Source organism: Vanacampus margaritifer, chromosome 1, assembly GCF_051991255.1.
Source record: "Vanacampus margaritifer isolate UIUO_Vmar chromosome 1, RoL_Vmar_1.0, whole genome shotgun sequence".
In the NCBI taxonomy this organism is placed as follows: Eukaryota; Metazoa; Chordata; class Actinopteri; order Syngnathiformes; family Syngnathidae; genus Vanacampus; species Vanacampus margaritifer.
In genome coordinates this window covers 30,609,564-30,631,460 of record NC_135432.1, presented here as the reverse complement: position 1 = coordinate 30,631,460, position 21,897 = coordinate 30,609,564, and the positions used below count along the sequence as shown (strand labels likewise).

General features: G+C 42.0%; 1 protein-coding gene across 10 annotated transcripts in view; it reads left to right on the top strand.

Annotated features, from left to right (window-relative positions):
* Positions 1-21,897, top strand: part of hspg2 (heparan sulfate proteoglycan 2) — a 100,860-nt gene that overhangs the window by 32,638 nt on the left and 46,325 nt on the right. For 7 of the 10 annotated variants that reach the window (XM_077547546.1, XM_077547522.1, XM_077547531.1 and 4 more), the window contains exons 4-29: positions 6,718-6,827; positions 7,266-7,324; positions 7,548-7,717; positions 7,837-7,875; positions 10,371-10,496; positions 10,627-10,818; positions 10,891-11,010; positions 12,600-12,731; positions 13,033-13,177; positions 14,362-14,519; positions 14,611-14,751; positions 15,882-16,045; positions 16,210-16,389; positions 16,489-16,685; positions 17,421-17,568; positions 17,693-17,820; positions 17,938-18,024; positions 18,133-18,197; positions 18,355-18,413; positions 19,204-19,344; positions 19,496-19,669; positions 19,982-20,161; positions 20,247-20,365; positions 20,444-20,555; positions 20,639-20,752; positions 20,938-21,065. In XM_077547546.1, coding sequence (XP_077403672.1) covers positions 6,718-6,827; positions 7,266-7,324; positions 7,548-7,717; positions 7,837-7,875; positions 10,371-10,496; positions 10,627-10,818; positions 10,891-11,010; positions 12,600-12,731; positions 13,033-13,177; positions 14,362-14,519; positions 14,611-14,751; positions 15,882-16,045; positions 16,210-16,389; positions 16,489-16,685; positions 17,421-17,568; positions 17,693-17,820; positions 17,938-18,024; positions 18,133-18,197; positions 18,355-18,413; positions 19,204-19,344; positions 19,496-19,669; positions 19,982-20,161; positions 20,247-20,365; positions 20,444-20,555; positions 20,639-20,752; positions 20,938-21,065 — 3,388 coding nt within the window. The remainder of the gene's footprint in view (positions 1-6,717; positions 6,828-7,265; positions 7,325-7,547; positions 7,718-7,836; positions 7,876-10,370; positions 10,497-10,626; positions 10,819-10,890; positions 11,011-12,599; positions 12,732-13,032; positions 13,178-14,361; positions 14,520-14,610; positions 14,752-15,881; positions 16,046-16,209; positions 16,390-16,488; positions 16,686-17,420; positions 17,569-17,692; positions 17,821-17,937; positions 18,025-18,132; positions 18,198-18,354; positions 18,414-19,203; positions 19,345-19,495; positions 19,670-19,981; positions 20,162-20,246; positions 20,366-20,443; positions 20,556-20,638; positions 20,753-20,937; positions 21,066-21,897) is intronic. The other 3 variants (XM_077547553.1, XM_077547505.1, XM_077547539.1) reach the window with 2 other exon arrangements.

Sequence of the window (21,897 nt, the reverse complement as noted above, 5' to 3'; positions counted from 1 at the left end):
TTTGTTTGTAGGATATCCTCTTTGTTCTGTTGGACCAAAGAGTTGTCTTCTCGAACGGGATGCCCTTGGGACATTGCATCCTTGATGTCAGCAATTTGCTTCCAGATAAGTTTGACTCATTCATCAACTCATGCCAAGCTCCCAGAATCCTTTGTCATCTTGACATGATGCGTACCAATGTGGGCTGTAGTGGCACCGAGGATACACAAGCAAGTGAATGGTAGATTTGAGTTTGTGACCTGCATGTCTCATTGAAAAGAGTTGACTTTTCCAGGTCAACTGTCAAACCAGTAAAGGTTTGTTGCCACCTCTCCACCAGACACATTTTTACACACATCAACTTCAGGCTGTCAGAAAGTACACTGTTGCTCTGTATAGAATTAAAATCTTGCCATTCTCAGATGATTCAGTTATATACCTCATAGTAGTCTCAATCCTTTCTCTACATCAACACAAGAACCTCATATTTTTTATTTACCGTATACCTGACCATAAAGGCATGAGCTACTCATAACTTTGCAATTTTTCTCTTTTCAATGACACACTTCTGTCTGCCCGCTTTCTGTTATTTGACATGTATTATGTTTCATGTACTTGCTTTAAGTCATGAAACTTTTCTCTGTGTATTTCCACTACTTCTAATGAGATCTTTCTATTTTTTTCCCCTTTTCCTTTTCAATCATTTACTGTCTTACTCTCCCCATGCCTTAACCTGTCTGCCCCTGCTTGGCTAACGCCATCCTTCTCATGATGTCGCTTTTGTTGTATGACCTTTGACATGTTGGTCCCCTCTTGGCGTCCCACGTCTTCTCCTCGTGTTTCCTGCTCCTTTGCTTCTGTCACCCTAACATTGCTTACTATAGAGTACTGGTTGGACTCTTCCTATGTGGTGAACATAAAGAGCAAAGTCGAGCCAGCCTACAGTAAGTCTTCCTGATGTCATGTCCGCCTTTTTGTCTAATATCCTAAAAAAATATTTCCTACTATCTGCTGTGCACAATTACACACTTTTCTGTAGGCACTCTCAGAAAACATTCCAAGATCTTCAACATCTCATGAATGTGTTGAGTGGCCGTGTTTTTCCAGTGTGTCACAGTGTTTTTCAATGTCAATGGAAAAATGTTGAGCATGTTCTGTAGCGTAATACTGACAACTGGATGACAGCACAAACATCTTTGTTGTGGGATTACATACTGTAATTGCATGTCATATTGAACAGACAACGCCAAAACCACGTTAATGTTCAATGCTGTTTAAATGAAAGAGCTGTTTCACAGTGGAACATGACAAGTGTCAGTTTCTGCCACTTAGAGTGATAAATTTGGAGCTGACAGGAAAATAAAACCAGATGTAATTGGTTGACAGTCAATGACAGGGCACATATAGACAACCATCTACTTGTATTCACACTCGCATCCATTCTTATGGACAATTTAGAGTCTTCTACTAACCTACCATTGTTGGTTTTAGAATGTTCAAGGAAGCCTGAGTCCTTGGAAAAAACCTACACAACCCCCTACAAATTTCACACAGGACAACCACTCCACCACTTAGCTTCCCATACAGTATTATAGATTTGTTCTCTTAATAATTATAGCAATGATTTAAATCCCATTTGCTTTGTCTCTGTATTGTACATTGACACAGCAGCATAGCAATGCAGTGCATCCATTGAAGCTGACAAGAACAATCACTCTTAAATTTCCTGCTTGGTATATGCAATCATCCATATTGTAACATTCAGGCTGCTAACTCACTCAAACTAGAAAAGAGAAATAGACTTTCTACGCATTAAATTTTCAATTTGCTTACGTAAACATGTGTATCGGTAGTTCACCAAACACAAAAATGGCCACCTTAGGACTCCTACAAAAATGCTGATATTAATAGAAAAACAAAGCCAAATATTTTTTATAATATTTTGAATCTAATGCCGCCTTCTGTCCTCCTCTGTCTTGGCTGGTTCTGGGCCATTGCCGTAGGCACTGCCTTGGGGGTTGAAGGTCAAGCCCAATGCGGCTGGGCTTTAAAGGCCAGGCCAGCCTCATCGCTCAATCAAGTCTTTGTCTTTGGTGTAGGCTTCTCTGCACTGGCGGGGGCCCAAGGCACAATGCAGCCACAGTTCTGCCGAGCAGGTTTAATAGCCAAATACATTTTTGAATCAAGAGCGCAGAATGTATTTCTCCAGACTCTTTTTTGTTTTTTTATCCATGTCAGCTCTAAAACTCCCATTTCATCACCCTTGATAGTAGTGCTGCTTTAGGGTATTCCCTCCACTGGAACCTGCGAATGACATAAAGGAGAATTGGTCTTGCTTGTTAGGAGCACTGTCATCAAAAGATCTCAGACAGCGGCTGTAACAGTACTTCCGAGGCCATAGCACTAACGCAGCAACCTCAGAATTAGCAGGGAGCTGACCTGATGGCGAGCGCCCACTCAATTGATGCAATTAGATGCGGGTCAAATGAAGCGCTTTGATAAGGAACTTTGATGTTGCCTGTCTTCCACATTCAGGCAATTCAACAATTATTCACTTTCAGTTCAACAGTAACGGTGTGCACATCAAGAGCTCCGGCTCCCTGCCAGGCTGCACTCAAGCTTGAAGCTGTCAGTTATGGTCTCACTCTCGCACTATAACAACACCAGAGGAGACATAAAGTTATGCATGTAGGTCATATGTAGAAAGCAGAAGAGCCATTAACAAAAATAAAGTGTGCATCAGTGCTGTAATTCTGATCGACAACATAGAATTACTAGAGGCCAACCGTTAAATCGGCAAGCTGGTTAATTGGACAAATTCTAGGGTATCAACAATAAACCAACATCAAGAGATTTGGTCGCGTTGTGTACGTGCAGCACGCTGCCCGAGTGCCTGGCCCCTCCCCCTCACACACTTTTTGAAACAATATAACAAACAATACATGCTCATGACAATCACACACAAGGAGAGCATTCAATAATATGTTCTAATATTCTGGTTAATATTGTATTATTGGAATATGAGCTAAGCAGCAAAATCCGGCAGTTTTTTATCAATATCAGAAGGCGGACATTTTGCCACTTGCTGTCGAGTAAAAATGACATCACAGTTGCTTAGGTCTCAGGTAACAGCTAATCACAGCTGAGCTTAAGAAAACAGGTGAGCAAGTAGCAAAATGGCCGGCCCCTGAGATGGATAAAAAGGGCTGGATTTTGTTTGTTTTGTTTTATTAATTTTTTCCTTTCGGACACATTATTACAACCGGTTACATCGATCATTGATGGAAAACGACTTCCGGACGGCTTTGAGGAAATTCTGGTCCACCGTCCGGCGTCTCAGGAGAGGAAAGCAGTGCACCGTTAACACTGTGTATAGTGGAGACGGGGTGCTGTTGACCTCGACTCGGGACGTCGTGAACCGGTGGGGAGAATACTTTGAAGACCTCCTCAATTCCACCAACACGCCTTCCTTTGAGGAAGCAGGGTCTGGGGATTCTGAGGTGGGCTCCCCTATCTCTGGGGTCGAAGTCGCCGAGGTGGTTGGAAAGCTTCTCGGTGGCAGGGCCTCGGGGGTGGATGAGATCCGCCCGGAGTTCCTAAAGGCTCTGGATGTTGTGGGGCTGTCGTGGTTGACACGTCTCTGCAGCATCGCGTGGACATCGGGGACGGTGCCTCTGGATTGGCAGACCGGGGTGGTGGTTCCCGTCGGGAGGTCGAATCTCGGATCCAGGAAGAGCAGTGTGGTTTTCGTCCCGGCCGTGGAACAGTGGACCAGCTCTACACCCTCAGCAGGGTCCTCGAGGGTGCGTGGGAATTCGCCCAACCAGTCCACATGTGCTTTGTGGACTTGGAGAAGGCGTTTGACCGTGTCCCTCGGGGAGTTCTGTGGGGGGTGCTTCGGGAGTATGGGTTACCGAGCCCCCTGATACGGGCTATTCGGTCCCTGTACGACCGATGTCAGAGTCTGATCCGCATTGCCAGCAGTAAGTCGAATTTGTTTCCTGTGAGGGTTGGACTCCGCCAAGGTTGCCCTTTGTAACCGATTCTGTTCATAACTTTTAAGGACAGAATTTCTAGGCGTAGCCGAGGCGTTGAGGGCGTCCGGTTTGGTGGCCTCAGCATTGCATCTCTGCTTTTTGCAGATGATGTGGTGCTGTTGGCTTCTTCAAGCCGTGACCTCCAGCTCTCCCTGGAGCGGTTCGCAGCCGAGTGTGAAGCGGTTGGGATGAGGATCAGCACCTCCAAATCCGAGACCATGGTCCTCAGTCGGAAAAGGGTGGAGTGCCCTCTCCGGGTCGGGGAGGAGGTCCTGCCCCAAGTGGAGGAGTTCAAGTATCTTGGGGTCTTGTTCACGAGTGAGGGTAGGTTAGAGCGGGAGATTGACAGGCGGATCGGTGCAGCGTCTTCAGTGATGCGGACGCTGTATCGGTCCGTTGTGGTGAAGAAGGAGCTGAGCCGAAAGGCAAAGCTCTTGATTTACCGGTCAATCTCACCTATGGTCACGAGCTGCGGGTCGTGACCGAAAGAACAAGATCCCGGATACAAGCGGCCGAAATGAGTTTCCTCCGCAGGGTAGCCGGGCTCTCCCTTAGAGATAGGGTGAGAAGCTCGGTCATCCGAGAGGGACTCAGCGTCGAGTCGCTGCTCCTCCACGTTGAGAGGAACCAGTTGAGGTGGCTCGGGCATCTGGTTCGGATGCCTCCTGGACGCCTCCCTGGGGAGGTGTTCCGGGCATGTCCTACCGGCAGGAGGCCCCGGGGACGACCCAGGACACGCTGGAGAGACTATGTCTCTCGGCTGTCCTGGGAACACCTTGGGGTCCCGTCGGATGAGCTGGCTGAAGTGGCTGGGGAGAGGGAAGTCTGGGCTTCCCTGCTAAAGCTGCTGCCCCCGCGACCCGACCCCGGATAAGCGGAAGAAGACGGACGGACGGACGGTTACATCGATCACATAATTTGCAACATTGACATCCAAAAGAAGGGCTGACTAATAGTAGCCATGGCTTTTGCTTTATAACTCATATTTCACAAGTGTTTATTACTAATATTAATAAGAATGTCATGTTTAGACTAGTCACATATAACATATTATTGTTAAGAAATGTTTAAGGTTGACTTCCCCTTTTAAAGAAACACTGAAATATCAAATTGTTAAAATTATTAGTGTTTTAAAGTTATGTAAATTATTTTTATTGGCTAAACATCCATTTATTCAACCTCATGTCCACCAATATCTAATATAAGAGACTATTGTATAGCTTTTATAGTTTACAGTCCTTATGATGACGATGTTACTAATTAAAGTTCATTTTATTTAATTTATTTGTGCTTTAACATAAGAATATGTGTTCATGTACATTGCAGTATATGTCCTGTATATATCAATGTTCTTATTTCATACAGTACATCTACCTATAAGCTAATATACAATTTATAGGATGCTATATTGGATATCAGCGTTTTGTGAGCCCCCAATATCAGTAACATCACCGGCCCTAAAAATCTCAAATTGATGAGACTCTATAATGCAGTGTGACAGAGCTAAAATGAATGCAGTGAAAAGTGCACTAACTGAGCTGTCTAAACTGGCAAAGTGTCACCGTGACCTTATGAGCCACTTGTTTGAGAAGTTAATGGCAAAAGAAGAGAAGCTGTTGGAATGTCTGCTGAGATCCTGTGATGCTCTTCAAGTGCTCCAATGCAATGCATTTAAAGGACTTCATGAGCACATATGTCAGAACTACAAGCCTGTAGGGAATTAAGGTGAAGATGGTGGGGCATTCGTAAATGTGTTGTTCACTTTGCTGTGCGCTTTTATAGACATTGCTCATTTACTCTCAGTTAAACAAGACTTTTCCCGCATTGACAATGCATGTTTTAGTGACCCGCGAACAAGGGAGCCAGACAACGCTGGGGCATTAGGGCAGCACTCAGAGCCTCCACAGGCTTTTAAACAGGCAGCACTCCAAACATTACCCTTAGCTTTTTGCATGGCAAGTAGCATGGGGATGCAAGAAACGGTTCAAATATTGACTTCCTTCCCGAACCCCAATGGCAACCTAACTGGGGTTGGCAAACTTTTCCTCACAAAGCGTTGGCAGCAATGTGAGGCAAGGGCAACCTGCGGCCAACCAACCATCTTGCTTCATGGTTTAACCCTGTCACATGGCAAAAGTAATAATGTAGCTGACATTGCACTTTATGGTGTGATTTCAATATTGCATTATTAGTTACTGTATTAGCATCAAATGTACCAATACTGTTGTGGCTGTGTGTGTGAGTAGACCCTTATGTATATATTATATATGTATATATTATTAGGGTCTTTAGTATAAAACTATTCCACCTCTAATAGGTGCTGACAGAGAGGAAGACATATTGTAATTTCAGTTATATTTCAGACCATGTATTATGGACACAACTGTCAAAGCATGCGCCCGTGTGTAGCTACAACCACAATTGAAATATGAAAATAGATCCCATAATTAGAACGTGGTTCTCGTTTAAGCCTCAGGCAGGCCCGTCAGTTTTGTGCACTTCAATTTAACCGAAAGCTTTCTTAGGGGAAATATCCAGTATCAAATTGACTTTAGTGTGCTTTAGCACTTGCAGTAGCATGGAAAGATGCTCATGATTTCCAAATGTTGCTTTAGAAGCCAGCCAACTATTTGACAGCAAGCGTAGGCTAAGTTTAGTGTGGTTGAGCTGACAGATTCTTATTCACGTTCTCTGAATGTAGTTTATTACAGAGCTCTTGTCAACTTCACCGACTCCATCGTCTACAGCCCAGAGCTGGACGACATCTTCTCACCAGCCTTTAATGAGATCTCAGAAGCTGTGGTTGACACGGTATGTCTTCGTTATTTCCGAATGGGGTAGATGCCATGGACTTCCGACTTCCGGGTTTTACACATCAGCGCTGTTTCCGGTCACTGCGGTCCCCGTTCCAACACTCGCACCCTCGAACAGCACGCTCCCGCTCATCGGCGGGAGGGCGTCTCAGCTATCTGAAATGCTTCGGACACTGAGACAGACACTACACACTCGCAGCCTCGCACCCGTCGACGGGAACGCACAAGGCGGAAACGCAAGTACTGGGACGCGGCCCACACGTCGCAAACCGGAACCGGAAACAAAGTTGATGGGTGAAAATCCGGAATTCGGAAGTCCCGCCTCCTCCGTGGCATATAGTCCATTGTGGTCAAATGTTGCACACGGCTACCTTATAAGGCACGTGTAGTTATTTAAAACTTTGCTGATTATATGTGTATTTTTTTCCCTCCACAGTTGGAGTCCGAGTACAACAGGATTCCAGGAGTCCAGACGGTCAGCGTTGTCCTCATTAAGTACGCATTCAAATACTTTGAATAAACTTTTGTGGCACCTTAAGTAGAGGCCCTGCAGCTGTGTTCGGGACACTGGTGATTTCTTTGTTTTTCCACACCTGCCAGGTCTACCATTTATTAATCCTCACAATTTTAAAGCGTAATCCTTTTTAAGCAAACGTGTACAGCGTTTTCCTGTGTCAGCAGCAGTAGTCCACCACCAGACCATTTTTTGTTCTTCCAGGAAAATGATTCGAGAGGATGGCATTGATGTATTTGTGGAACTGGATGTGGGTTCGGACTACAGCAATAGTGAACAGATCCAAAGTGTGCTGTACAGCGTGGTGCAGAATGGAGCGATTGCCTCCTATGTCACATCAGTGGAGGGCTTTCAGTTCAGGGAGCTTGGGGAAGGTAAGGACGACATGCTGGAGCTGTTACATGCAGTGTCTTTCACACAAGGGGTTGGCGTTTACTGTAAGGTCCATCACAGCAGTAGGGCAGGGCTGCTAATGTTTGCATTTGGTTTCTAGTTCGACCTCTGCCCTCAGTGGAACCTATAGCAGTGCCAGGTTTGTACTGTGTTACGTCGCGTTGCATGGTGAATGAGCCGACTGTGCTTTAGAAGCAGTAGGATGGCTGTGTGTAGCGGCTTTAGGAAGAAACTTTGACGACACGTGCAAGTACATCTATCACGTGGTCCAAAGAATGTTTTGCATGGAGCACTAATGTAAGAATTAAAATGCACAGTAAAAGAAAAAATCAGAACACCCGCATGGCATGACTTTGATTAAGATTGGGCAATTTATCAAGCGATCAAGCCATCAACCAACACTACTCAAAAAGTTAGGGATATTCAGCTTTGGGGTGAAATTTTAAGATGAACCTAAAATACACTATAACCTGTACAGGCGAATTTATTTTGACCTTCTTTAAACTTGTAAATGCACAATTTCAACTGTTCAATGTTTCAGTGCTTTTTTTGCGCAATTGACTGTTTTCTAACAAGGAGGGAAATAGCAAAATTCACAACAGGCTCAACAGTTCAATGAAAAGTGGTATTTAAACAGTCTTCTTCATCATGCTATTTGATGACATCTACTTCAACAGTACTTAGAGTGCCACAATGTGTCATCAGCAGTTGGCAATAAAGATGCAGAGAGAGACTGGAACAGTCGCAGAAGTGGAAATGTATTTGAATGTTCACTGATCAAATGCCTCTTGTGAAGTTTGCGTTACGCTCCTTTTTAGAGAACAACATTGAACATTATAGAGAAGGTCAAAATAGGCTAACTTTTAAAAGTTATGGTGGTATATGTCAACCTGAAATTTCACCCAAGAGCAAGATGTCACTGACTTTCTGTGAGTTTCGTGAGTGTGTCTATCAGTCGCTCTAAAGTATCTATCCATCTATAAACGTAAAAAAAAACGGTTGGGTCAATAACTCAAATTGAGTCAAAAGGGGACAGACCAAACATTTTGGGTCATTCAAAATCCTCAAAATTGGGTCAAATGAATAACACAAAACAACCCAAACATTGGGTTGTTTAGTTTAGTGGGTTATTCATTTAATTTGACTAAATTTTGGGGGTGAAATAACTCAAAAAGCTGTGTTGCTTCATTGGGTTGTTCAATTAACTCAAAAAGTTGGGTCAAATGAATTACCCACAAAACAACCCCCAAATTGGTTGCTTTGTGGGTTATTAATGTAATTTGACCCAACATCTTGAGTTAAATAGCTAAAAAATTGGGTTGGTTAATTTTTGACCCAATCCAATTGGCTTGTTCAATTAACCCAAAAAGTTGGGTCATATGAATAACCCACAAAACAACTCCAACAATTGGGTTGCCTTGTGTGTTATTAATTTAATCTGACTCAACTGTTTGGGTGTAATAACGCAAAAAGATGTGTCGCTTCATTTTTGACCCAATCCAATTGGGTTGTTGAATTAACCCAAAAAGTTGGGTCAAATGAATAACCCCAAAAATTGGGTTGCGTTGTGGGTTATTAATTTAATTTGACTCAACGTTTTGGGTTAAACAATTCAAAGTGGTTTCGCTTAATTTTTACCCCAACTCCATTGGGTTAATCCAAAAAGTACTGTCAAATGAGTAACCCACCAAAAACACAAAAATGGGTTTCTTTGTGGGTTGTTGACCCAACAGTTTGGGATGAATAACTCAAAAATTTGAGTAGGTTCATTTTTGACCCAATTAATTGGGTTATTTAACTAACCCACAAAACAACCCAAAATTTGGGTTGCTTTGTGAATTATTTATTGAATTTAATAATTTTTTGTTAGTTATTTAACCCAGAAAGTTGGGTTGGTCCATTCTTGACCCAATTTAGATTTTTTTTTACCAAAATGTTTTTAGAGTGCATCTATCTATCTATCTATCTATCTATCTATCTATCTATCTATCTATCTATCTATCTATCTATCTATCTATCTATCTATCTATCTATATATCTATCTATCTATCTATCTATCTATCTATCTAGAGCAGGCTTCCCAAATCCTGGTCCTTGAGGGCCAGAATACTGTAGGTTTTAGATGTTTACGTACTCCAATACACCTGATTCCTATAATCAGCTCATCAGCAAGCTCTGGAGAAACCTAATAATGATGCTGATCTTTAGAATCAGGTACAATGGAGGACAGGAACATCTAAAACCTGCAGGACTCCGGCCCTCGAGGACCAGAATTGGGGAAGCCGGATCTAGAGTATCTATTTATCTAAAAGATGACCCCACTAGGTAATTACCCAAACTAAGAAATCTGAAAACTTAAATCATAAGAAACACTAGCTGCAAAGCAGACATTGCATCTGTATAGGTTATCCGTGTGGGGTTTACAACCAATTAACGCCTTACCCTATGGGCATGCCTGGTATAGATATAGCATAAATAGGTGTTATACACAAGGAATATTCATAAAATAAAAACGTTTTGATTGTGTTGCCATTAACTTATTGCTTTATTTGTATTGTGGTTGTCCAGAAAGTGCTGTCTTGCATGTTGACCCTTCACCACGTCCCTCCTCCTCCTTATCTGCATCTTTCGTAGTAATTCCTAGCATCAGGCTGTGCATGCCGGATGAGCACAGGTGTGGTGACGGGACTTGTATCCTGTTGGAATACCTGTGTGACAACCGACCAGATTGCCGTGATATGAGTGATGAGAACAATTGTGGTGAGTTGCTTCAGCTTGATTTGCTGGCAGTTTGTAACGCGGTCAGCTGCAGCATGTACGGATGATGTGCAACGCTTTATGTACTGTGAAACTGCCACAGTTGCTAAGTTTATCCAGAAATCTTTTGCAGGTATAAGACCTGTTGCAACCACCCCTGCCCCTGCCACCACATCCGCCATCGTTAAACCTCCACAGCCACCCGTCATTCCAGGATTCTGTCGAGCGGATCAAGCAAAATGCCAGAGCGGACAGTGTATCTCCCGAGACTACATCTGCGACGGGGAAAGAGACTGCTTGGACGGAAGTGACGAATTCCGATGCGGTAAGTCATAGAAGCCCGTACATGCATGCATGCCTAACAGCACCATTGGCACGTATCCACTTGTCTTTACAGGAACGCCGTCGCCGTGTGAACCAAATGAGTTTAAGTGTAAAAACGGGCGTTGCGCCCTCAAGCTCTGGCGTTGTGATGGAGACAATGACTGTGAGGATAACTCAGATGAGCTGGACTGCCGTGAGTCTTCATCTATGGCTTTGTTCAGACATGCATCCGGGATGATGTGATCATGAGTGGAAAGCGTCGTTGATATTCATCTTGAGAGGGAACTTGCATCCGAATGTCACAAACCAGATTCATTTTTTAAAGGGGAGCTTGCATTGGGAAAAGTTACGTGATTGTAGCGTATTTCGCTCTGGTTCCTTGTGTCTGTAGCCTTCTCCTCTCAACTTTTACTTTTGACTCTTCAACTAGTGTTCGAAATTTCATATTAAACTGGAAAATGCCATTTCTGGAGAAATTGCGAGTGAAGGCTGTAAGGCTGAATGAAAACCTGTGGAATAGATGGAAGAGCTCATGACGTGAAATACTGGAATATATTGAAGTTGGAATGAAGTGAATCGGATGAAAAATGTGGAAGTAAAGGTGAAATGTAGAATCTCCCATTAAGAATGAATAGGGAAAAATAGGGTACAAAATCGAGAATTGTGGGTAAGGCGTGAATCCTGGAAATACAAAAAATAAAAGCGTACATGGTGTGAATATTAGGAATAGTTTGAAATTGGAACAGAGCGAATGGGATGAAAAATGTGGAAGAAAATGTGAAATGTAGAATCTCCCATTAAAAATGACTGGAGAAAAGTAGGGTACAAAATGGGGAATTGTGGGTAAGGCGTGAATTTTGGTACTGAAAGAAACGGAAGCGCCCATGGCGTGAATTGGTGGAATATATTGAAGTTGGAACGAAGTGAATAGGATGAAAAATGTGGAAGTAAATATGAAATGTAGAATCTCCCATTAAGAATGAATAGGGAAAAATAGGGTACAAAATCGAGAATTGTGGGTAAGGCGTGAATCCTGGAAATACAAAAAATAAAAGCGTACATGGTGTGAATATTAGGAATAGTTTGAAATTGGAACAGAGCGAATGGGATGAAAAATGTGGAAGAAAATGTGAAATGTAGAATCTCCCATTAAAAATGACTGGAGAAAAGTAGGGTACAAAATGGGGAATTGTGGGTAAGGCGTGAATTTTGGTACTGAAAGAAACGGAAGCGCCCATGGCGTGAATTGGTGGAATATATTGAAGTTGGAACGAAGTGAATAGGATGAAAAATGAGGAAGTAAATGTGAAATGTAGAATCTCCCATTAAGAATGAATAGGGAAAAATATGGTACAAAATCGGGAATTGTGGGTAAGGCGTGAATATTTAGAATAAGAAAAATACACCCTAGAATGGCGCGAATTTTTGAAAGATGTTAAAATTGGAATGAGGAGAATCTGATGAATTATGTGGAAGTAGATAGATGCCGAAAAAGTGGGAAGTTTGAAGTTTAGGAATAACATATGTTATTGTGTGAAGGCTGTGGCCTTCACACAATAAATAAATAATTGCTAAAGATTTCATAAATATTTTCAGTCTTTAATTATTTTTTGAGACAGAATTCTATTGTGACGGTCAGATGAGTGTAACACCGCTAACATCAAGAAGTTCTGAATTACTGTAGTTTTTCCAATTTCAAACCATCCACTTGTGTTTGCTCACCCAGGATCTGAACTATGTAATTAATATTCACACCGTAATGTCCAACTTCATATCACACAGCCACTAAGGGTCCAGATGACAGGTGTGCTCCTGAGCAGTTTGAATGCCTAAGCGACCGCACTTGCATCCCGGCTAGTTACCAGTGTGACGAAGAGCCAGACTGTCCTGACCGCTCCGATGAATACGGCTGCAGTACGTCCCAACCACACTTCACCCCACTTGTGTATTTCTCTGTAGTGCTCTACATTCTGCACTGCTGCTTTGCTTCAATCTCCTTTGTATACTATGAGTAATTCTCTGTGAAGCACATATTCTTTACACTTGAGTCATCTCAGACACAGATCTTTTTGTGACACGTCCTCTTCATCGAAATAAAAGTGAATTGTTTCGAATCTATGAGACACATTGCATCACCAAAGTCCAAGCAGCCTTTGTGGGTAAATTAACTATGGAGTTTAAACAGTTCTTCTTTCTTTTTTTTAATACTAAACAGCTCCTCCCTCTGTGACAAGCCCACCAGAAGAATCCATTCAAGCTGCTCGGGGAGCCACTGTGACGTTTACCTGTCATGCTGTTGGAGTGCCAACACCCATCATAACCTGGAGGCTGAACTGGGGACACATTCCAATTAGTGGCAGGTAAACTTCTGGAAAACCATCATTCACACATTTTACATTTGATTTAAGCTATGTTTTTATTGCAGGCAGCTCAATTCCATTTTTTTTGCCAATATACAACATGTGTCTGATTTTTTTTGAGGAGTGTCACCTCATTTGCCAAACATATTTCTACTTGGGATAGATTGATTACCAATTAAAAATATGACGGCCGATAATAGATCAATAAATCTGTGTAACTCCAGGGATCTATTTATTTAAATTTCCGATAACTTTATAAGAGACACTGTTGACCCTGGAAACTCTCTGCACCTTCTGGTTTTGTTTGAAATTAAAACTTAAATGTGTGAAAATTTAGCATTTCAATTTTGGAAAACTTTATTTACTGTAGAATACAATGCGGAGCTATTTACTTGTTGTCATTTAACTTTTTCAGAAATGCTGATGATCATGTGGGCTCCCTCACCTTTTTCTTAGAATTTTAAAACAAAGATTAAAAGATAAAAAACAAAACTTAAACATTTTGCAAATGAAAAGTTGTTCAATAAACATATGCTTATGTGAGAAGTCAACCCATTTTTTGGGTTGGTGCAATAATATGTTATATGTAGCCCCACTAGTCTAAATAGGTTATTCTGTTTAATATTGCGTTAGTGGAATATAATTTAAGCAGCACAATCCAGCCGTTTTTATCCATCTCAGGGGGCGGCTATTTTGCCATTTGCTGTCAACTAAAGAGGACATCAATGTTGCTCAGGACTCAGGCAACGACCAATCACAGCTCACCTATTTTCTGAAGCTGAGCTGTGATTGGCTGTTACCTGAGAACTGAGCAACTGTGATGCCATTTTTAGACTAGTGAGTTCACATAAAACATATTATTGTCAAGAAAGGTTGTCTTCCACTTTAAAGACATTTCAACAAAGTTTGAAGTTTTATATTTTGATGACAATTTGTTACCTTTTTATTAAAAGTGAATATCCAAATATTGTTTATCGGTTTCCTTGGCTACTCATGATCGATATCGATATCAGGCCTGGAAGAAAAAACATATTAATTTCTACCTTCTCTCATTCCTCCGTTGATATGAGATGATAAATTGAACCCCTACAGACAGGACCATATTTACTTCCACTGTGCCGTGTGATGTCATTTTTTGCACAATATGGAGTAATAATAATCTTTTTTTAACTGTGTTATCCCAGAATCTCCATGACCAGTGAGAACGGTCATGGCACGCTTATCATCCGTGACGTGAAGGAGGCCGATCAGGGGGCCTACACTTGCGAGGCCATCAACGCCAAAGGTCTGGTGTTTGGTATTCCAGATGGAGTGCTAACTCTTACATCCAATCCCAACCCAGGTACATTTCAGCAGAAGCATGACAGTCTTCATTCCAAGCCACGGATGAAATTGAATTCAGTTAAGGAAATAAATTGTCCTGACCTTGCCAGGCAACTGCCCAGACGGTCACTTTAGTTTGGAGGGCCGCTGTGTTTCTTGCTTCTGTGCTGGAATCACCAAGAATTGCAAGGGCACCGGACGCTACCGCAATCAGATCAGTCTGCGTTTCACTGAGGAGGAAGATTTTAAAGGTAATTTAAAGCTTATTTAATGAATTTGAGGAATGCTCACATCAAACTTACAACTGTGACACAAAAATGTTCACGTAAGGGCTGGACAATTACGGGAAAAATAATAATTAATCATAATTATTTCTTCATTGAGATTAACCTCTAAAACTCAACCATAACTATGATCATAGCCTTACACCCATTCATCCCTTCACGTTGAACACTTTATTCTTGAACACTATTCTTTTTGTCAAGTATAACATAACCTTATAAATATATGAAATTCAAGCCTCTTGCATTTTTATTTTTCATTTTCAAACTTAAGCATTGCATTACCCTCTATCGTTATTTATTTTATGTCATGTCATGTGGAAATGTGTGTTGATATGACCCAGAATAATAATAAGAAAAGTCTTTGGATATATTAGTATCCTTGAGTTTTGAGGAAAAAAAAAATCTGTGAATCATTAAACAAATACCGGGTGTTCCTGCGCGTTTCGGCCTCTTAGGGACAGTGTGGTGCTGTGCATCCTTGGTGTGCACACGTACAACGAGAACAGAAGAAAGTCGCGATTGAATTCTATTAAAATAACTTGTTTTTCACAAATTGAGAAGAATTTGTGCCTTTGAGTAGTGTCATATCACCGGTGGGTATGTGTTTCCAAGCATTGGTGTGTGAATATTCGTTGTTTGGAGGACTATTACTCCCAAAGTTGATGCTAACTTCCTGTTAGCATTCGAATGGGATACGCCATACTCTTTAGCATTAGCGCTAGGCTAGTGATGTTTTAAAAACAAATCATGTTTTGTATTTAAGACACACTGTATGTAATTCAACTTATTGTGTGTTTAGTTTTGCAGTTAACTCCAACTAGAGTGCTAATAAACAGTTTAGAGGAAGCTTAGGGACGGCAGAATCACAATCGCTCCGAGCTTGCTACAAGCTACATGGTGCATTCAGAGTACTTTCACAACGCAGGGAACTTGTAAACGCGGCGTTCCGTTTCTTCGGTCATTACGTTTTAATGATCGAGAGAAGACAAAATCGAAATAATGATACCATTTCGGTTAATCGTCCAGCCCTAGTTTACGTCATCCGAACATATAGCGCAGAAAGCCGGGAGTATTAATGTATATTTTCTGACCCTCAGGAGTGGATGTCAGCTACCCATCCAGGCCAGGCACTCCCCCTCTTTCTTCCACTCAGCTCCTCATCAACCCTGAGATGGAAGAGTTCCAGCTTGTCGATTTGTCACGTCGCTTTCTCAACCTGGATTCTTTCTGGACTTTGCCTGGCCAGTTTCTTGGAAACAAGGTATCTCTTCGCCAAAGGCAAATTTTCTTAACATACACTCTTCTGAAAACATTTGTCTCATATTTATCTTTTAATGTATAACCTAATTACTGGCAAATCAATTGGTCTCCTATGTTTGGAGCTGAGCATATATTTGTATGATAATAATCATCCATGCATTTTAGATTGATTCCTATGGAGGATCCCTGAAGTACAAAGTACGCTTTATATTGGCCCGCGGTCTGTCTGAACCTGTGGAGAAGCCGGATGTAATACTCGTTGGAAATGGCCGCAGGCTTATATACCGCAGAGGAAGTGCCATACCTGCTGGTGTGGTCAACCAGCGAGAAATAAAATTCACTGAAGTAAGTGCTGAAGGAATGCTGTACAATGTGCAAACAAAATAATTAATCACTATGCGTAAAAATGATAAGGTTTGATGAATCACTGTGATGATTGTGAAGGACAACTGGCAACACTCCAGCGGACAGCAAGTGAGTCGGGAGGAACTCCTGATGACAATGGCTAACTTGGACAGCATCAGCATCCGCACCATCTATGACAACCACATGGTCAGCGTGGCACTCAGTGATATCGTTATGGATACCACCACTGTGGAGTTTAGTACTCGGGGTCATGCTAAAGATGTTGAAGAGTGCAGGTAAGGGAAACAAACTGGAGAAAAATATGTTATTGGTTTGTTATGGCTGTGTTATTGTTAATGTTATGTGTTCGGTAAAATGCTTTGTTACACCTACTCTGTCAGCAAAGCAGTTTTTTTTTTTCTTGGCCAAGTCAAGTAGCAGGCCAATGACTTTAAATGACAAACTAGTGCAGTAGACAATAAGCTGTCTGGTGTCATCATTCAGTCGAGCCGCTTCAAACATCCAATAAGGAACATGTGACCTACCAATGTGACCTTGATTACATTGGTCATCTTTTGTAGGTAAAATTCAATTTACCATAAAATCAATGGGCCAATGTATTTATTTTTTTGCTTTTTTTTGCGGCTGTAATGTCTTATTTTGCAGATAGGATTGGTGAATTAAGAAATGACAGCCGATCACAAAATGTGCATGAAATGAAACAATACCGCAGATCGGTGTAAAGTCAAGTTACCTTCTTAGATTGAGAGTTACAAATGATGCTGGTCATAGTAATGCAACGGCCTGACTAGTAGAAATACAAAACCAGTGATAACGTCATGAAACAGTAGTGTGGAGCCCCAATGACTCATCCTTTTAAAACATTTGAGACATCACTGTTAGAGATTTTCTTGCTGTTATTTCAGCTGTTTCTATTAATAATATCAAAGTTTGTAATGTCCATTGACATATCACACTGTTGAGACAGCTGGTGTAAAAGCCTTGATGATGATCACATTTATGTTTCCCAGATGTCCTCCTGGATATGCGGGACTGTCCTGTGAAATGTGCGCCTCTGGTTTTGAGCGTGTCCCTGGTGGCTCCTATCTGGGAACCTGCGCCGGTTGCAACTGCTATGGACATGCCAGCGCCTGCGATCCAATCAGTGGACACTGTCTGGTAAACACGGCATGACGTGATTTTGATACCATTGAAAAAGAGAAAAAGATAAACCCCCAAACTCTTCCGGCTCCCTTCTTGCTGTTGATTACAAGATTTTTTTTCACTACGTTTTCAACTGCAGAGCTGCCAGCACAACACGGAAGGGCCGCAGTGTGACAAGTGTCGCCTTGGTTACTTTGGTGACCCTAGACGCGGCCGATCAGATGACTGCAAGCCTTGCCCTTGTCCATACTATGAAACGTCTCGCCGGTAAGCCATTAGGAAAATGCCAATTCGATATTGGAACAATAGTTCATTCATTCCACATGCTACTTATTAACACAACGCTGTAAATGGTTACCTTTGGCTCTTTGTTTGTCACTGTAGGTTCTCTGACACCTGCTTCCTTGACTCTGACCAACAGCCAACATGTGATGCCTGCAGGCCCGGCTACACGGGAAGACGCTGTGAAAAGTCAGAGAATTCAATACTTTATTGTAAATTACTATAGAATTAATGTTAGCAACATTATAATTTTCTAATGTGTGGCAAATCTGTCACTACTACCTCCATTTTTTTCAGATGTGCACCCGGTTACCAGGGTAATCCCCTTCTGCCGAATGGAAAATGTGTTCCTAACTCTAACCGTGAGTGCATTTGAGTAGTTTCTAGAGTTGTGTTTGCCCTTGTAGTCAAGTTGGCAGTACAGTGTGCTCATGGCACAGGTATGCAGTGCTTTTGGAGCATTGCCAGGTGAGCTTTCCACGCCATATGTCTTCATCTTTCCACTGCTCCCCCCTGCAGAAATCAAGTGTGATAACAGAGGAAGCATCAGCTCTAGCAGCAGGCCATGCAGCTGCAAGGTATACATTGCATGATTGTTAATAGGATAGTGTGTATTATTTAGCGCCATCTAGTGTTGAACTAATAATTCACTCAGTTTAAGAACCTACTATTAATTTCTATAGTATGCAAAAAAATATGTTCTATCACATCAATGTACATTTTTTAATATAATCAATAATTAATACATAGGTCGCGCTGCGCCTTACAGGAGTCTGACATTTTTCGCCACCATCTTTCTGATAGGGATACCCGAAGGACAAGAACTTCGCGAACGTAGTTAACCTCTGGTGTTAGTTTCAGCTCTTATGTCGGACCCACAGCTGGGGCCTGCAGGTGGTCGTCGCTGAGTCCCGTGATTCAGCATTCGGGCTCACATCGCTTGACCTCTGCTTTGCTCTCGCTAGCTTTTGCTAGCTCTCCTGTCAGCTGATCCAGCTAGTTCTTTCTAGCCGCTCCACCGAGTTCTTGTTAGCCAGTCTTGTTCGCCACTCACGTTTGCTTGTGTTTGTTGGGCTGCTCGCACGCTCACTCACTCCAAATAAATATTGGTAGCAATTGGTGGTAGGCTTGCAAAGTATGGTCTGTATGAGGCAGTGTAGTGGCCGTACTTACAAATTATTGCATTTTATCAGTTCACCACTAGACGGCACTAAATTCTACGCATTGTACTTTTAAGCGCTGATTGAATCACTAGAGTGATGTCATTCTTTTTGCGTTTCTGAATCTTATTTCCCTCATTATATTCGATTTTACTCAAGAAATTAGCCTCTGACTGGGATTTGTATCTGTATCTTATTTTTGTTGCAGAACTATGTGGCAGGCGCTGCATGCGATGAGTGCAAGCCAGGCTTCTTCCACCTATCAGAAAACAACCCTGAGGGTTGTCTGCGTTGTTTCTGCATGGGCGTCACCAAACAGTGCGCCAGCTCTTCTTGGAGTCGAGATCAGGTACAGTTGATATGAATAATAATGGGAGGGGTACATGTTTTCACAAGATGTGCTATATCAGCAAATCTTGCAGCTGCTAAGTTGGAGAGGCGTGAAAATGGTATTTGGTGATTTGTGAGCATTCATAGTCTTAGTTAACATGTGCTCCTAGGTACGAGGAGGAGTGAACGGGCAGCTTTTTACACTCACCAGCAGCGGCAACACGAGAACTATCAGCGAGGGGATCTTTCAGAGGGGCCCCTCTGAAGTCGTCTACCGCTCCTTTTCCAGCATCCCCAACGACATCTACTACTGGGTCTTGCCTGAGACTTTTAGAGGAGATAAGGTGAGATAAATCAACAAAGTGCACTAGAAAGCATGCAAGGGGAGGGGAAAGATCAGTCAGGTGTTTCATTCAGCTCTTAGCCTTCTGTCACACTCAGTCATGTCTCAACATGTTAAGAGAAAATAACTGGACCTGCCTGTACAGCAAAGATCCTTTGAACTTTAAATTCACAGTGAAGCCCAACAAAAAAAATCTTCTACGATATTAGCCCCAGGAAATTCGGACTATTTACACTTTACTGATCTGTCAGAGAATAAATACGATCATCTTCTCCCTAACATGAGCTTTTTCCCTCCACTATGTTGCTACAAGGTGACAGCCTATGGTGGGGAGTTGCGCTACACCGTGCGTTTTGAGCCATTTCAGCGTTTCCTGGTGATTGATGGTCAGCCAGATGTGGTCCTCCAGGGCAATGGCATCTCTCTGGAACACTACTCCCAATCCAAGCCCCTCCAACGTGTGCCACAAACAGTCACTGTGACATTCAGAGAAGTGTGTATTATTTTTGGAAGGCTATTGCCAAGTCTGCACTCACAAATATGACATCGGCTTAACTTTTCCATTTCCATCCTGGCAGGCTGCATGGCGTCGCGCCGACGGGCAACCGTGCACACGGGAACATCTCCTTATGGCCCTGTCTGACGTTAGCGCCTTGCTTATTAGGGCCACCTATGCTGACAACATGGCAGAGAGCAGGTACTTTGAAGTGGCATCTCTATTTGATCCAATTCATGTAGAATGAATTCAAAAATGGTCACACACCACCTTTTACAGTATATCCGATATCAAAATGGATATTGCTGTTCCGCACTCAACTGGAAATGAACCTGCCCTTGAGGTGGAAGAGTGTGCATGTCCTCAAGGATACAGAGGGCCGTCTTGCCAGGTACACAAGGTTCATTTCAGCCAATCTTGATTGTTTGCTGAATTGATTTTTCTTACCTTGGGTGTTATTTCGTGGTGTTGCAGGAGTGTGAAGAAGGTTACATACGAACCAGCTCTGGTCTTTACCTGGGCACTTGTGAGAGGTGTGACTGCAATGGGTATGCCAGCGGCTGCGACCCGGAGACCGGCAGGTGTCTTGTAGGTTTTATGTTATTTTTCCCTCTCCTAATTATTTTTCAACTGTTGACTTTGCTTTCATCTCCGTGCTGGAATGCAATAAATGTTTCTTGGCAGATCTCAACATGTGAAAACAAGCTCTGTGCGTACTGTATAAACCTTTTAGTGAATCTCACATCATTTGTGTGTGTGTGTCTGTCTGATAGCAATGTCTACATAACACTGATGGGCCAAGGTGTGAACGGTGTCAGACTGGTTACTATGGCAACCCAGCAGCTGGAGCTGCCCAGGCCTGCCAGCCTTGCCCATGTCCTGGAACATCATCCAGCAACCAGTGAGTTTACTTTGAAAAGCTTTTCTTAATGAGGGTCAGTTTAGGTACTAATGTTACTGAAACCATCACACTTGTCCTTGTCAGTACTCTGCTTTGGAGTTATTATACAGTAAGTCAAAGCAATAAGATTCGGGATTTTGAAAGCTAATTCACCCAGAATGGCCAAAGTTGGTTTATACATGTTGTGCGTTTTGAACTTATTTCTCAAGTCAGAACAAGAAAAATTAAATTTGGTTAATCTCAATTTCAAACCCTCTTTCGAATGTTCTACTACAGTGGTTCTCAACCTTTTTTCAGTGATGTACCCCCTGTGAAATATTTTTTTCAGTCAAGTACCCCCTAACCAGTGAAAACATTTTTGGGGTTGAGTGCAGTACCATCATTTTCTGATTTATTATACTTCGTAACTTCATTTGTACAGTGCTCTCTCTTCAACTATTTGGAAATCAAAAGACTAAAAAAGTATTTTTAAAGGAAATAATTAACTGAGTAAACTAAATAAAGATTTGTACACAATTTTTTTTTTATCACCATTAAGTGTCTTCCTTTGGGATCATAGTAAAGATCTGTTGTCAAAAGGAAATCATTAATTTTAAATAAAAAATTCTGATGATTGACAGATTGTCTTAATGGCAAATGACAGTTTGGGTCGAACCATTTTTTAAGACAATGAAATTGAATAGCCTACTAAATATAAATGTTATTTTATTAACCTACAGTTTCCTGAAATATTTACAAAATATAATAATTATTTTTAAAAGATTTTTGCATGGATGCTGCTTTTTAAATGTATTTTAAAATCTTGCGTACCCCCTGGATTGTCTTCACGTAC